The sequence below is a fragment of the Manis javanica genome, chromosome 3 (assembly GCF_040802235.1).
Source record: "Manis javanica isolate MJ-LG chromosome 3, MJ_LKY, whole genome shotgun sequence".
Classification (NCBI taxonomy): domain Eukaryota; kingdom Metazoa; phylum Chordata; class Mammalia; order Pholidota; family Manidae; genus Manis; species Manis javanica.
Genome location: NC_133158.1, coordinates 73985595 through 74003108, shown reverse-complemented (window position 1 = coordinate 74003108; position 17514 = coordinate 73985595). Strand labels below are relative to the sequence as shown.

The 17514-nt window shown below is 39.4% G+C and overlaps 1 protein-coding gene across 5 annotated transcripts in view; it reads left to right on the top strand.

Moving 5' to 3' along the window:
* Positions 1–17514, top strand: part of ALCAM (activated leukocyte cell adhesion molecule) — a 207132-nt gene that overhangs the window by 175769 nt on the left and 13849 nt on the right. For 2 of the 5 annotated variants that reach the window (XM_036998694.2, XM_036998696.2), the window contains exons 12-14: positions 2368–2500; positions 4253–4291; positions 4577–4694. In XM_036998694.2, the coding sequence (XP_036854589.1) occupies positions 2368–2500; positions 4253–4291; positions 4577–4694 (290 nt within the window). The remainder of the gene's footprint in view (positions 1–2367; positions 2501–4252; positions 4292–4576; positions 4695–17514) is intronic. The other 3 variants (XM_036998695.2, XM_036998697.2, XM_073231710.1) reach the window with 2 other exon arrangements.

Here is a 17514-nt window from a genome sequence, read left to right as displayed (position 1 = left end):
ATTTTCACAAAGGAAGAACATGGCTCAAAGAGAAATTTTAAATTCCAGGGCCAAAGAGAATGAAAAAATCATTATGTTGTGGTCAGTATTTTTAAAGGAATGTGTTTTTAAAGGAATGTAAATTGCGCATTGTTCCAAGGTCACTAATTCCTGAAATTTGGGTGGGTAAAACATTAAGGTATACACTTTTCTGCTTCATAAACTTACATATCTGAGTGTAAGTGTATTACTTTGCTTGTTTGTGCACATTAAGGGATATTTCTTCTTAAAACCTGGCCCTGGAATGTGGTAAAGAACACATTCACTTTTTGTGAACATATGGTCTGACTGGTGTGTGCCACAGCTAGGGCCAGAATAAAGCTAGCTGGTATATAGTGTCTAGGATGTTTCCTTCTCAACAAAACTAGACATAAACCAAACCCTGGTATCTGTACCTTTGTCAGGATATATTATTAATAGTAAAGGGCTAAGAACTTATGAATGTTACCAATAATTTTCTCTTTGGTAAAAAAAAAAAAACAAAAGAAAAAATGAGAATCTGGACTGTCACTAGATTCAGAGCTGTAATCCCACTAAATTGCCTGCTTGCTTGGGTTACTTTCATATTTACTCATTTCATTTTATCCAAAACAGTCTTGATATCTTTCTTCTCAGAGGAGCCTGTTAGAGATTCTTCAGGAACACCCAGAGGTTCCATTTGATTATCTCAATCTTCTGTGCTGCCTTCTTCCCAGCTTTGGACCCCGCTGAAATCTGAGAAGGCATGCATAAAGCAGAGTTGCAATTTAGTTTTAAGTTAAATATCTATTCTTTCTCCGTCCAAGATAGTTGGGCCACTGGTCTAGCTTGTGCAATGTGGTTTTGCAGATCATGTTGAATTTTGGCTCTTCCACCTATGGCTTATGCTTATATATTTGCATAATTCCAAGTACAGAAGGTCCCCCAAAGGAATGGGCCCTCTTGAAATGACCCCTGATTTGATTAGATGTGATGGGTACACACAAGTAAGAGAGTATGTACAAGGAGGGCAGAGAGGCCCGAGGCCACTTAACTCTAAGGAAATGCAGCTGTCTTAATTTGGAATAACGACCTGAACTACCTAAATTGCTGACAATGTATAGATCTATATTTTAGCACCAAACTGTTTGATTTCTGTTCTTTTGCTCTCTGGTTCTATTAAGTAGTAATTACAGCAGAAAAAAACGAACCTTTAGTTACTGGTAATACAAGCATAGAAAATGGAAAAATAAGCAGATAATAGCTGATGAATGAAAAGAAACAGATTTTTAAAGGCCATCCTAGAAACGTGCAAATACATTTTGTAGAGATAAAAGTAACAAAAACAAAGTCTCAGTGAAAAAGGCTTAATGTGAACTTACTATGAGGATAAAAATAATACCATTCTTCATTGTCAGGGAGAAGGATTGATACTGGCCCACTAGGTGATATGTTATTTTTCTAGTTCTAGATTTATGCTGACCCATCCATAATCTTTTATTTGTTCTCTCTTCACCTGGTGAATCTATTATTTTTCAATTACTGATAACTCTACCCCACCCCTTCCCCACGGACTAGATGATATCCCTAAACTTGAATCTAGCTCTTGTCCTCAAGGCCCTTACAATGTAATCGAGGAGAAAGCAAATAGAGAATAGTATAGGACATGGTGTATATTAATGTGACTCAGAAAAGAGGACAAGTACATATTCACTTTAGTTGGGCTGGGTTTAGCTGTCAAGTTCTGGAGAGGAGATTAAAGTGAATTATCTCTTATTTTTGGAGGAATTAAATGTACTGATTGTTCTCATTAACACCTCATACAAACTAAATGAACTAACCAGTCATGAAAAGGAATGTATCTTCTGTATTTAGCTCAGGAAAATTGAGAAAAAATAGTTTGATTTTCTGATGAGCAAATCATGCATACATACACACGTAGATACAGTGGTTTCTAAGATAAAGGAATTAAGCACTACAGTGCTATAATTTACAGATAATAACTAAATTCATAAGTTTATTAAGAGAAAATTAGTGACTAGTAACCACTAATTAATTATTTTGACACAAATATTATCATGCCAAAATAATAACTAACCCGAGCATCAATGGAAAAGAGGAGCTTAATTAAATTATTAGAATTTACAGTAGCAGCATAAATAGAAATTCAATTATGGACCCACTAATCTTTTTTCCCCCTGCTGTAGATATTACCAGAATTGGTCTTTACCTATGACCTTTCATATACCCTTGAACAGATAGCACTACAGCGTACCACACCTAGCCTATTTCATTCAGTATTATTTATTGTTTTTCCATGTTTTTAAATCCATTTCCATTTCTGAATCCATTTTCCTTTTTCTTTTCCAGACAGAGGAATCTCCTTATATCAATGGCAGGTATTATAGTAAAATTATCATTTCCCCTGAAGAGAATGTTACATTAACTTGCACAGCAGAAAACCAGCTGGAAAGAACAGTAAACTCCTTGAATGTCTCTGCTAGTGAGTATTTCATTTCTGGCATTAAAAAAAGTAAGAAAATTTGAAGTTATTCTTCATTAGTTTAAAATCTTCAATTCCATCTTCCTGTACTACATTATGGTAAGTTTTATTTATTTATTTTGCATTTGGTACCATCATCATAAGGTTTTGTTTTGTTTTGTTTTCCCTGGTGTCCATTCTTGCACTATCCTTGTCTTGACAGTTAAATCATTTCATGTGTTATGGTTAGAGACCTTATCTCATACTGGAATGTGAGATATTCCTGCATATAGGAATATTTTACATTCCAATTATTTGTGGTATTGATGCTACAGTTATTTTGTGCAGGAATGCCACATGTTTAAAGTCATTTAGCAAATTAACAGTAAAACTGATATTAAAATTTATGAAATCTTTTTCAAAAATTGATGCTTTTGAATATCATACTTAAGTCTTAGCTAAAAATCAGATAAATGAAATTATCAGAAAATGTGAAAAAAATCTGTCAATGCTGAAATCAGTAATAATACATACCAATAACAGTTTCTTCTGCAAATAATTATCATTTAATTTGAAATTATCAATCATCTTCAATTCTGTCATTTTTCCTATTTCTATGTCAACCTTCAATTAGCACTGGCCTAGAGTGAGGCCTGGGTCTGGATAGGATGCTAACTGACCCTCAAAACTTTTATTCTTTAGTCAGTTGGAAATCCTGTATGTGACATTAGCAAGATAGGGACATACTGGCTAGGAGTTAGATGGAGCTAGGGAAAAATAATTGTCTGAAGATAATGGTCCTAAACAGAATATGACTAGAATATAAAAACCTGACGGATTGACAGGAGAAAAGAACCAAACAAATTTAATTCTAAAATAGGAACATTGACATCTCAGAATTCAATTTAGGGAGTATTGATTTTTCCTACCTAGAAAGAGAACTTATCCCTTCTTTCTGAACACAAGTCTCTCTTTTAATTATAACCCATTGAATAGTGGTTTCGTAGACCTTGCAGTGGCTTGATCCACATTTAATACAGTAATTTTCAAATTGAGTAATCACCTTCTGAAATTCCAACACAGTATGTATGAGGAAGGTCTGCAAATCTGCATTTTAACAAACATCACTGCAAGTTCTGATGCAGGCTCCATGCACATAGGAAATAGGTATGTAGTTTAATATTCGATGGTGATTCTTTTGGGTCAGGAGCACGGCTCTATTAGAGTCATTTGGAGGGTTTTTGCAAATATCACATATTTGGCCTTATTGCCTCTGAGACATCCCCAGTTTTAACCTGCACCCCCAAGACTTTGAGAACATCTCTAGTGGTAAGTCCCTGACAGTAGAGTTCTCCCTCACTGAAAGCGAGTTCTCCCTCACTCAGGTAGGTAACTAGAGAAAATTTGAGAAACACTGCATTATAGGTCTCATATGTGGCAACTTGTTTCTCTTAAAAAATAGTTCTAGTGACAGGTGGTAGATAGTGGGAAAATTAATATGGATTTCAGGTTAATACCATAGCTTGTCAGTTGTGAAATTTTCTATGGTAGACTAATACAATTGCAGTTTTAACTACTCTCCTTTCCTTAAAACATTATTAATTTCTTTGTAGGGAGGTTCATGCTCTATTAAATGTACATTATTTTCTACCATTAGCTGTAGAATAGATATTTTATCTTTGAGTATTATTACATCATACTATAATGGTAAAGGTGACTTTCATATATCAACAAATTTTGTTTTTAATTTCATATTAACATTTTTCATTTCAGTAAGTATTCCAGAACACGATGAGGCAGACGAGATAAGTGGTAGGTACTATGCTGCCGACTCTCCTTCCTTGACTATCAGCTCAAGATTTATGAAGTGTCATTGTATAAGTAATTTGCTTAGCTGCCAGAATTTTTACTTGAATTAAAATAGCAAATGAGACAAGACAGTAAGATTGCTAAAAGTTTATCCTTTAAAAGCACAAGTTTGCATGTTACTCATAATAGTGAGCCTTAGACATTTTTAATAAAAAACAGTTAACTAGATTTGACTTCAGAAATCCTTGGCATTGTCTGTAATTGCATGGACTTTTTTTCTTGTTGTAGATGAAAACAGAGAAAAGGTGAATGACCAGGCAAAACTAATTGTGGGAATCGTGGTTGGTCTCCTCCTCGCTGCCCTAGTTGCTGGTGTCGTCTATTGGCTATACATGAAGAAATCAAAGTAAGTTGTGGTTCTTCATTGACTTTCACTGGGAGAAACTGCAATGGATTAATTATGGTCACTTCAGCTGGGCATGTAAATTCCCTAGTAGAAAAGACAAATCCCCCAAATCAGGTTGTTCATGTTTAGCTCACAGTGACTACATTGCCAACATTGGGGTCGTGGCTTGGGGTGTGATTTCACATGTGTCCCCTTATTTTTTCTGTTAATAGTCTGAATTGAAATATTTGATTTTTTTTCAATGTCTATGTGGACTTTTAAAAAGCATATACTGTCTAAAGGTCATCCGTTCTAAACCATTTGACTAAGGTTGGTGGAGATTAATTAAAAGGGATTAGTCTGGCTAATAGTGAAAATGTTGATGAGGTGAAATTATCTTATCACTATACTTTATTCTAGTTAGATCACTTTGCTCTACAGAAGGATCTAATTCAGAGAAAAATTCATCATTATTTTGTCTTGAATTTTAAAACAATGACTAGACAAAGTACCAAGACTACTTTTAAAATGATTTAGAGGTATTTAGATTAACAATTATTACTGTAATAAAATAATACAGATAGTATCAACCTTATGAATCATCTAGCAGTGGTTTATAATGAAAATCTGATTAACCAATGAAGATTCTTAATATTACTGTAACTCCACAGGGAAAATATGTACCCAGTGCAGAGAAAATTACCTTTGAAGCCAAAATCAGTCAAAGGGAGAAATAAAGTGGGAGTAACCCATTTATTACTGACAAGAAATCATCCACTTCTGCTCGTAAATGTCTCTCATGACACAGCTGCAAAAAGGGACCTCAAACAACCTCTCCAGCCCAGATCCCCCATGTAATCACCTATTGGTAGATGGACTACCTATCTCCACCCCTTGGAAACACCTATTGATGCAGAGATGCACTAAGGTCAGACTAGAGATTCTGGAAATATTGCAGTTTTACCCTCGGCCCACCCCTCCAGAAATCTACTAGCTCCCCATCTTCTGCAATGGCCCCTGTGTGAGAAAACTGGGACACTGTAGCAAGACCAATAATATGCAATAAAAACAGCAATAAAATCATGATAATCCTCAAGCCAGAGGATTCAGCTAGGTTCAAAGTCCTATGCAGATTAAGTCCATAGATGGCCCATACCACAGGTGCCAGTAACTGAATGGGTAGGGAGTTCAGATCACTCATTACGTGGCACCTGCAGCCTGGGGATGGGTCGAGACCACAGGACTGTAGAAGAAAATGACCTTAAGGGAGATAACATACATGTTTTAGTGACACCAGCATAGGCAAATATTGTCCAACAAGTAGGATGCATGCAAGAGAGTGGTCCTGTGCTAGGACAGTGGCAGGAATGGGATCTTGTCCTGGTCTAGTATAACAGACTTTCACCCCCCTCCCTGTGCTTTCACCCCCCTCCCTGTGGGAGGTCCAGAATGGGAGGTACATGCACTGGCCATAATGATAAAACAAAACTTCCCCGTAAGGTACTCTTACCTGCTAGACATTTTGGGTACACTACCATGATCTTTGGGGGTCACTCTGCTGTTACTCCAGGAACACACAGAAGCCAGCTTCCAGGCCTTTTCCCCAAGGTGTTAGAAGGGTCTGCCATTGCTGGTCCATGTGTCAAACTGTCCAGGGACACGTCCACTCAACAGAGTCTCCATGGTTTAATGCAGTTGGGGCTGGCAGCAGGATGTTGCTCTGCTGGCCATATACTAGCTTCAGTAACTCCTCTTTGGTTTGCACATACAGTTCTATAGGAGAGGCAGCAATGTGTGTTAGCATGTCCATAGGGCTCAAGGTTCCTTTTTAGGGCTTATTCAAACTCTGTAGCACTGTCCATAAGTGAACTGACCAGGCCCATAGACTGGTATCTGACTTCAGGCCATATTTCAACAAACCATTGTACTTCTTTATCCTGCCTGCTCCGGTAGGGTTATATGGTACATGAGACTTCCACTTTATTCCTCATTGCTGCACCAATTCTTATAACGTATGTCCACTAAAGTGGGTGCCTTGATCTCTCTCAATTACCTGTAGCTGGCCACTGGCTGCAGAGAGATGCTCTAGGGCCCTTTTGGTCATCTGCTGATCTGCATGACATGGAGGAAAAACAAGCAACAGTACAGTAGCTGTGTCCTCACAAGTCATGGCATACCAATATCCTGATATGGGCAGAGGCCCAATATCGTCTATCTACCACTTGACAAAAGGTATCAGCCCCTTTACTATTGTTGCATGTTGCTGCAGGACTTGGTGTAAGTCCCTCATAGAGCATACAAGGCACTCTGGGCTCTAGTAACTTCTTCAAAGATCAATGGCAAGCCCCACCAACAGGCTGCAGCCCACATTGTCTTTTGCCCCGCATGCAACAAACGCTGATATAACCATTGGGTTACATCAGAGACAGGCTTGCCTTCTAGCCAACACACCTGGGCCAATGTGTCTGCTTCATCATTCCCTGGGGATGCCAAAGACAAATGGACAGTAACATGGTCCATGGTAACTGCCTTAGTCTGACCAGAGGCCCATAGGTCTTGCCACAGCTTTTGCCCTCAAAGGGGCTAGTGACCAACCATCCCATTGGCATGGTACCATGTCAGTAACCACAGGGTCAAGCCCCAATAGATGGCCCAGCTGTCAGTGCAGACAACTATAGGGGAGGGCTCCTGGATGATCATGAGCCATACTGCCCACAACTCAGCCCATTGGCTGCTCTTCCCCTCTCCATCCTCCATCCATATTGTCTCAGTCTTAGGATGGAAAGCCGCAGCCCAACTTTGGGGGCTGCCCACAACTGGAACTGTCTGTAAACCAAGCATATTCAGGGATAGGAGCTTTCCCTCCTGATAAGGACTCTCAGCTACCAATGGTTCAAAAGCAAGTTCTTCCTCCTTTCCACTGGTATACGTCTCAGGCCCCAGTAAGCATTGGAACTCTCCACTAAAGGGGCCATTGGAGAGGGTGCTATGCTGCTGTAAATATGCACCCATTTGGCCAGTGTAGGTGTATGTGCCATGCCACTCTGTGGATTTTGGGTCCAGTCCTGCACCCACCCCGCAATGGGACAGGTGGTTATGACCTTGGTTGGAGCTGTTATGGTGCAGGACTCCATAACCAGCAAGGCGTGGTACATAGCAGCCAGTCACTTCTCTATCAAGGTGTACCAGACCTCTGCTTCTTTCCATAGTTGTGACCAGAGTTGAATAAGTTGGTGTGTCCATTCAAGTTGTTGCCAAAAACACCATCCATAAACATCTTCAGTTACATGAACATCTAGCTCACAGGGCCTTGATGAGTCCGTTATACTCAAGGCCTGTACAGCCTTGCTTGCTTAGCAGCATAAAAGCAGCTGTGCATGTTTCATCCCAATCCCACCTGATGTCCTTTCATACCAACTGGTATAAGGGCTTTAGAATTTGTGCCAAGTGTGGGATAACCACTCTCCAGTAGCCCAAAAGACCCAAAAACTCTTGCACTACTGCCACAATGGGGGGTGGGGAAAGCCTGGCCCTTGTCTGTGACTGCTTCTGGGATAACTTTAGTTTTACCTGACCAGTCAACCCCCAAGAGCTTTATAGACAAACCAGGTCCCTGAACCTTGCTGCTGTTCACAGCCCATCCTTTCTCCTTAGATAGTGCAGCAGTCTAGGGACTTCCCCTTCTAAATATGCTAGAGAAGCAGATGTGAGCATATGACAAACCATTTGCATTTTCTTCCATGTGGCCAAGTTCTGGGCTGCAAGTCCATGACCAATGGTGGGACTGTGGTGGTATCCCTGTGGAAGGACAGGGAATGTCCACTGCTGGCCTTCCATGTGAAGGCAAACTGTTCTTGACTTTCCTGTGATATGTCAATACAGAAGAAAGCATTAGCAAGGTCCACAATATAATGATACATCCCTAGTTCATGACAGACCATGTCCACAGGGCTATTATAGAGGTGACAGCAGCATGCAAAGGGGGTGTGACTTTATGCAATTCCCTGTAATTCATGGTCATGGACCAGGAGCTGTCTAGCTTTTTCCCTGGTCACACTGGGGAATTAAAAGGACTATGAGTGGACTTTATGATGTCCACCTTCTCCAACTCCTCTGAGTTTCTACAACTTCTTGTGTCCTCCGGGCAATTTATACTGCTTAGTATTTGTCACCTGCTGAGGTACAGGCAGAGCTACAGACAGGTGCTGAGCATGTCCCCTTAGAACTGCCTTTACCACATGTACCCTCAGTCTGAACTCACTTGTAGTGGTCAATAACCACAAGCCCTGCAGGACATTGACTCCCAAAATATATTCAGGGATGGTAGAACTGTACACACTCTATTCCTTTGGGAGTAAACATCCTATCCCCAATGGGATTTGGGGTTTCTTTGCTCTAATTACCTTACCCCCATAGACAATTATTACAGCAGGGGTCCAGGAAAATGCTCAGGGTTGCCACAAATCAGAGAACATTCAGTTCCTGTTTCCACCAGCACCAGTATACATTGTACATTCATGGAGGACCAACGAATTGCTAATTCTGCATGTGGCCTCCGATCCCCAGCATGTCTCCCAAGATGGGGGCCTTAACCCTCCCCCCGCCAGTCAAACCATAGTGCCCAATCGTCCTCCTTTAGGGATGAGGGCCCAATGGAAGCCTGAGTACTGTTCCCCAGGAAGACTTGCAGGGACACAGGCCAGACATGGGGCTTTGACTCCAGCTTTTGTATCCTGGACCTCAGTGGCTGGGACTGCTGCTCTGGCTTCAGTTGGTGCCACAGTTCTAACAAGATCCTATTGGGCTGCCCATCAGCTTTTTCTTTCACTACCCCCACCTTTATCAAATCAACCCACATCTGAGTCCTCATGACCTTCACGGGGCCTTTTGCACCTCTCCTTTCAGTCGTAGCCTGTACTTCCTTCCCTGATCTTATTGTTTCAACCTCTCCCAGATCTGCTGAAGTACAAATAGCCTCTGCTAAAGTACAAATAGCCTCACTTATGGGTTGCCCTATGTGGGGGGCAAGTGTAGTCACTAGAGACCCAAAGAGAGATGGGGGATCTGTATAGAGCACCAGATTTCTCTTTCCTATGGTGAACAACTCACACTGGGGCCCTGGGGTCCAAATTATACATGATATTTTTCATGCCCAACTCCTTTAACACCTGCTAGAGCTCTGCATACATTTCCCAGCTAGTGGGTAAGTATGTTAAATCACCCTGATTCAGCCAAACTGCCCTATGGCTGCTCTCAGTCAATCCAGCAGCACCTGATTCCATGAGGTGTGATGGGCACTTTGCATTCAGTACCTGAGGGAAGGGTGAGTCATCAGGGAAGCCAGTCTACTCATTTCAGAACCCAACATAATAATGTTTTCCACTCCCATATCCCAGAGACAGAAAACCATTTTGGCAGAGGTTCCAGTGGCTTCTGCAGAAACCAGATGCTCATGTACACCAGTTCATCCTGGGTGTAGGGGTGGAGCATGGTGTGCTCCACAACCTGGGGAGGGGGTTGATCTTCCTGCTGAGGTGCCCACAGATTTTGCGTTTTTATTTTCTTAATTACGACCAAGTGGGCCTTTAATATGGTAGGGCAGGTGCCTCAGCTGGTGGCCTCGGCAATAGTTCTACCCTCGGCCCCATGCCTTCATCCTCCCCTGATATCTCTTCTACCATCTCTGGGACTGAAAGCACTGCTTTTTCCTCTCCCTCCCCCACAGCTTTCTGCAATGTGGATTCTTCTGATGTCTCCTCCCTCACTGCTAAGTGTCTTCCAGGAACATGACCTCTCTTCTCAATAACTGTCTCTCTTTCTTAAGGGCATCCCATAGGTCATTGCCCAGCTCCTCCAAGCGCTGCTGAAGTGTGTCTCTCTCCTGCCAAAGTGTGTCTCTCTCCTTGATAACCCTTTCCACTATCTCAAGAAACAAACATCCCACAATCCTGGCTGCTTCACGGCCACTCGGCCTCTAAGCAGCCTTCTGTCTCACGGAGGGCTAATTCCACATCTTCCGGTGTCTCCACCCTTTCCCAATTTTGGGGAAGGCCCCACCTGACTAGGAGGTGCTTCACCATAGAGCAGTTCCCCACTCAGGGCTCCCCTGGAAGCCCCATAGATAGGGAGCTCCCAGGTAAAGCCACACCCTCTACCAGTGCCAGAGTTAAGAGTGAGTCATCACCCCCCACCGCGGCAGCCACTGGGGCCTCACCACCATCACTGGTGGGTTTCCAGGTATCTCTCCACCATCTCTAGGGGCAGCCTGCCCAAGGGTCACACCCACAAAGACAGACTGAGGTTTCAGAAGTCCTGATGACTACTACCAGATGTAACTCGGGGGGAAAATACATAGTAGTACAGTATATAATATACTGGTAGTAGTATTTTCTGGTCCCAGTCCTGGGCAAATTACCTTTGAAGCTGAAATCAGTCAAAGGGAGAAATAAAGAGAGGAAAAAACATTTATTGCCTACAAGCAGTCATCCACTTCTGCTTGCCAGTGTGTCTCATGACCCATCTGCAAAAAGAGACCCCATCCAACCTCTCTGGTCCATATATTCCCTCCTTCCCCATGTAATCACCTATTGATATGGAGTTGGACTACTTCTCTGCACCCCTTGGAAATACCTATTGATATGGAGATGCACTAAGGTTAGGCTGGAGATTCAGAAATATTGCAATTTTACCCACAATTACACATATGTCATGTACTCCTCATTGCCCCAGCCCTGACCTTAGCTTCAGATATAACTGGGAAGAGATGGAATTCTAGCCTTTGCATTTTTAAAAACTTCCCTTGGTGATTCTGTTATATACTTCTGTTTTCTAACATAGGCTTTAAATCTCCATATCTTATCAATAAGGAAATTGATTCTTGCAAGGGAATGTGTATAGCTAGTGGCAACTTTGGACTTAATTATTCTTGATGTCTGATATAACACTGTTCAATAACTTGGGTATATTAACTTAAAAGGGAGTCAAAAGATAAAACAGACGCAGTTCCATGATGTTGCTCCATAAAGACAGCAATTTCAGTGAAGCAATAGTCGAATGACCAAAGGGAGTCAGTAGTTCAGAAATTTTAAAGTCATGTAATATGAACAAATATTGAGCTGTTTTGTTTTCAAAGCCCATCTCTGGTGTAGATACTATTATTATTCATATCTTACATTCTAAATAACTAAGGCAGAGTGGTTAAATGACTTGGTTAAAGTTGTACAGTTGGTGAAGGACAGAATCGTATTTTATTTAAGGCAGTGGTGTTTTAGAATCTTTTTGCTTAATCACTAGGTCTTCTTTTCTCTCACTATGCCTTACATTTTCTCTCTTTCGGTCACATAAGGCAGAAACATGTCCCCGTTATGTGTTGTAGTTGGTATTCATGCCCTCTTTCACATTGGGGCACAATCATTTCTGACCTTGGCACTTCACTCAATCTTGAGCATTTCCCACTATCACTTGGTAACAAATACATTCTTTTTCTCAAAGAATATTTTGCCCACAAATACTTCATGTGTCCATGGTTTCCATGGAAAATTCAGAAGGTTGCCTATACTATGTAAATGAAAGGAAATGCCAAATAATTGCCCAGAGGCAATATCTGTCTTAAAGAAATTCTCCTTTTATGTGTGTAAATTTCCTGATGATCAAAATCGTATCCTCCCTTTATAACCCACAATAACGTACTTACAAATCTAACAGCTTGTGCTCTAGGGTATTCACATTTTATTTATTTAGGGTTTCTGAGAAACTCCAAAGTTATTTCACTTCTTTAAAGAATGAAAAGAAAAATTTCCCCTTATCATAGAATTGAGCTGAAAAATATTAGGCAATAATCTACATTATGATAAAATGAACATTAAGTTCCTGGAGTACCCCCAACGTCCTTAATCATCCTACTCTAATTGTCAGCATCTCATCAGATTTCATTTGTCCTACTATGAATAAAAAAACATGTGTTTGTAGGTGTGTGTGTGTTTGGTAACATCATAATAACTTTAGTATGGTGACCCCTAATTAAAATCATGGATAAATAAGTGCTGGACACTTGGCTTCATAGTGTTTTTAGGTTAAGGGTTAATACTTCAGACATTTCCTTTAAAGTACCTCATTATATTGAGTGTGGATTTTACCATCTGACCTGAACATTTTTCTAAATAACTGTTATTTAATTGAAAAGTGCACCAACTTGGCTAGTTAATATTATTGGTAATCAAAATAATAAATTACAATGTTCCTCAATGTATTTCTATTAATAATTTGTGGAACTCTTCAGATTTGCTAAGTGCTTTGCATTCCTGATTAGTTATTGTTTGCTAGTGTCCTCTAAAATAAGCCAGCATTTTTGCGATATGAGTTATTGTTAATCCCTATGTCCAGAGTTAGTGCAGATTAATGATAAGAGCTTTCATGTGAAGAATTACTTGGGCCACTTTTGGGTTTACCACACTTTCTTTCTTCTAGATAATATTTATCACAATTTTACATGGATATGAGAGACTTTTAATAAAGATATGATAGAGACTTTTTCCCCAGATACCTAAAGAAACATACCCCTGTGTTTATCATCCTGCTAAATAATATCATCAGCAGTCTCAGTGAGTCATCCATTTTGCAGACAGTCTGAGCAATAATTAAATTATGAGTCAGATATATTATTTAAAAGCCTCAGTGATAAGCTTAGCAAAGCAGTGAAGTTAAAGCAACATTTAGGGGAAGTTCTTTACACTGGCAATTTTAAAAGTCAGTGAAGGTAGTGGAGAAAGCAATCTTTTATGCACAGGTAGAATTTAAGAGTACATTTATTGCTATACCTAGTGGCAGCTCAGCTAACATGTACTCCCCATTCCATTAATATGAGCTACACTTATTTATACCTATTTCAGATGGAGAACTGGAGCAAGAAATGCTTAGCAGTTGTGCTTTTGTGATATTGTATATTCATTGCAGGGTAAGGACTCCTGACTCCTTTGTTGCTTTGAGTCATAGAACTTCTTGCTGGAAGTTCTTTAAAATGGGAGATTCTTTGATAATGAGAATGTATGACTTTGATCATTTCCCATGTATGTGGAGCATTCACTGACAGTTCCAGGCAAAAGGCATTATTTGGCTAATCCCACCTCATGTCTAGATGTTTGACAGATAGGAGAACATTACAGAACTAGAGATAAATCAATATTATTTTTTGTTATTACTTCACTTCTCTCCATCCTGTCCTCTGAATATTTGTTTTAGCTCTGCAGGAAGTTAAATGTTACTATTTGAGTTGCACATGCTCCCCTGCATATTTCCTAGTACGAGAACTAATGAAAAATTAAAAGAGCCAAAGATAAAGGAAGAATATAAAGGCAGCATGATGTGCCACAAACTTACTCAGAAGTTTATTAAAACCATAATTTCCAGGGTCTCATAAGAGACCCCTGACCACCATACTTCTTACCACTAGACTGGTAAGCATTAACCAGACATTTGCAATCCCAAAATACACATTGTATGAATCTTAGAAACTTACTAAGAGATTTATCTTTGCAACTGTGGAACTCCTGACTATTTTCATGAAGTTACATGATATATAAACAATTTGGAAATTCACAGATGTTTTGCCTATATAATGCTCTATTATTCTACTGCTATCTCAGAAAAAAAGAAGCAGTTCTAAATTGGCAGAAAGACTAAAAACAAAAAAAAGACTTGCCTATAACCCTGAAACTTCAGGAAACAATGTTATATGAAACCTTTTTAAAATCCTTCTCACTAGTGTCTCTTGATAAATGGAACAGAATCTTACAAGAAAGTTAATTTTAACTGGTCTATTTCCAGTTACTACTCACTCTAAATGCAAATATACATTCCCATGAGGTAAAATCAACGGCCCACTGAATAAATTGAGAAGATAGTGCTGGAGGACCATTTAGAGCACATTTTTAATGATTTTGCTTACTTACCACTATAAAGCACCTACTGTTTTTTTACATTTTCTTTTGTGTCTTTTCTGAAATCCTCAATAATTTAATGAAGTAAATGCAGTTAACCCTCTTTCATAGTGTCTAAGGCTCAGTGATATTAACCTGCCCAAAATAATACATGTAGTATCTTTTTCCATATCCCATATGGAATATATTTCAGTTATTTTTGCTGCCTCGCCAGGACTTGTTTAGAATTAAGATTTTATCTATGACTTTGATTGCATGCTGGCATATAATATAGTACTAGGGACGGAAGGGTGTTCTCTAAAGGTCAGGGCTGATACGGCTTCTCCCCTTGTATTTGAAATTGGGCTAATCCAAGTTTGAGTTTATTTGTCTTTCCCTACCCATAGCCTGACAGGCAGCCACAGAAGGAAGAAAATAAAGTGCTTCATTATTCTACCAAACCATAAATAAAAGAGTGGACTAAAGGGAAAACAAAATGATGTGAAAGTCCTGGGGTTCCCATCCAGTCAGTAACAAAGTCATTGGCCTCTCAGAGGGCAGAACCATCCATGGCTCTCCCCTCTCCTGCTACATGTGGCCTGAAATGTTTCCAGAGGAAAGGGCATGCATCAAAATATAACGTTTCATTTTTTAATCTCCTATATTGTCTGCATATATGCATTTAATTTTTTTTCTTTTTAATTTCAAGTGTTCATTTTAATTCTCTCTTCAAAGGTGAAGGGAAGTCCTGTTCCCTGGGTACCTGCCCTGAGCCAGGGTGTGTGCTATCCCAACATTACCCTCCTTAAGGAAACACTTTGAACCATGATGCTGAATGCATGCAGGTGTCATCCAATATTCATGCTTTTCAGTACTGTTATGTTTATTTTGATCCCCCAATTTCTATGCAATGGATGGTCCCCATATTTACTATTGGGCCTAGATGAAAGACCTTTATTTTTGGCCTATGGTTCCATTCTTAGAGTTTCTTCAAATTGCCTTAGTTACCCCTAGAGCATCTTCCAACATTAATTTATTGTAATTGTCTATGATTTAAATTTTCCGTCATATTTCAAGTTACAAAAGAGTTGAGTAGTAAAAAAAACATAAGACAAATAACCATAATATTTTGTATTTTAACACTCTTTCTTGATAAATATCTAAACTTATCCCTCAAATCAATTGACTGAAAAATACTTTGCTAAAGAGAACCATTTAAATTTCTGTTCTTTCACAGTAATAGATGGATTTCTAACCTCTTAATTCTTTCTGTGTTTTCAGACATTCTAAAATGTTTGAAAATTTAACAAGATACACCGGTAAAATTATATTTATTTTTACCACATCAATCTCAAAACCAAGCCTAAAGTAACCAGAATAATTTTTAAAGGCTTTTCGCTGCTAGGGAGAGGAGACTCAGTAACAAAAATGGAGAGATGCATAATAAAATTCATGTAAATCTTATATGCAAATATACAATGAATGTCCCCCTCCCCCACCGGCAACTATTTTATTTCTATTTAGTACATTTCACAATGGTTATCCCTTAGCATACTCGTTTAATTTTGTAACTCAGGGGAGGGGATGCTGAAAGCAGGCTGCTGGTATTTGAATCTTAGCTCTGCTACTTACCAACAAGCAAGTTTATCAGTCTGAGCATAAGATGGAGATGTTCTAAGGCTAAAATAATTAAATATCTATAGGGTACTCAGAACAGCACCTGGCCATGAAGCCGTTGTAAGAGTGACAGCAGTTACTGTTTTGGAGAGTGAGATTTAAAAAAGAAGGGAAATTTTTGCTTTTTATTTACCATTTCTTATTGTCTTTTTCCTTTTGTTTTGTAAACTTTAAGAAAAATAATTTGACTAATCTACTATTCTGCAAATACGTTCTACAAATATGTTTCCTGTGGCCCTTAACAACCTCTTCTTTTGTAATTCCAAACCCTGAGCAGTGATTTTTAGCCTGATTGACCTGTACAGATTAGGCTGAAAGATACTGAGATTTGTCCTGAGTAGCAGGACTTCTCTTGAGAGAATTCTAGTCAGTCCCTTCCTCTGATACCTCTTTCTTCTATCTGATACAACTTGATAAAACTATTCCCCACCCCTAGACAAACAAAGAAAAGAGAATGGGAAGTGCCAAGTGCTATCTAGTTTCTCACTGCACCTTTTACCTGGTTCTTTCAATTCCTGGTGACAAGGGTTATGCATTAGCTTTTCTCTGTACAGTGTTTTTTTTAATTAAGGTAAGATTTGCTTCCATTAAATGGGCAACTAAATCTGTTTTGATAAATGTATACACTTTTGTAACCATTACCCTATCACTGTACAGAGCATCCTGTTACCCCAAAAGGTTCCCATGAACTCCCTTCCTGTCCAGCTCCATCATCCCTGTTCTCTTAGGCAACCACTGTGCTGATTGTTATCACCAGAGATTACATTTGCCTCATCTTGAACCTCGTATAAACAAAATCATACAGAATGTATGCTTTTTTTGTCTGGCTGCTTTCATTTAACATAGTATTTCTGAGATAAATGTATGATCGATTTCATTTATTCAGATTGCTGAGTAGTGTTCCATTGTTAGAATAGATCATATTATTTTAATCTATTCTCTTGTTTATGGACATTTGGATAGTTTCCAGTTTGGGCTATTATGAGTAATTCATCTAAAATCAACATTCTTACACAAGCGTTTTTGTGGGCATGTGTTTTCATTCACTTGGGTAAATACCTAGAAACGGAATTGCTGGGTCATAGGATGGATACCTGTTCATGAGAAATTGAGAAACAGCTTTCCAAAGTAGTTGTCCTGTTCACAAATTCTGAGAGCAGTGTGTGAGAGCTTCAGTTCTTCCACATCCTTGCTTAAATTTGGTGGTGTCAGTCAGTCTGCTTAATTTTGGCCATCCTAGAAGGCGTGAA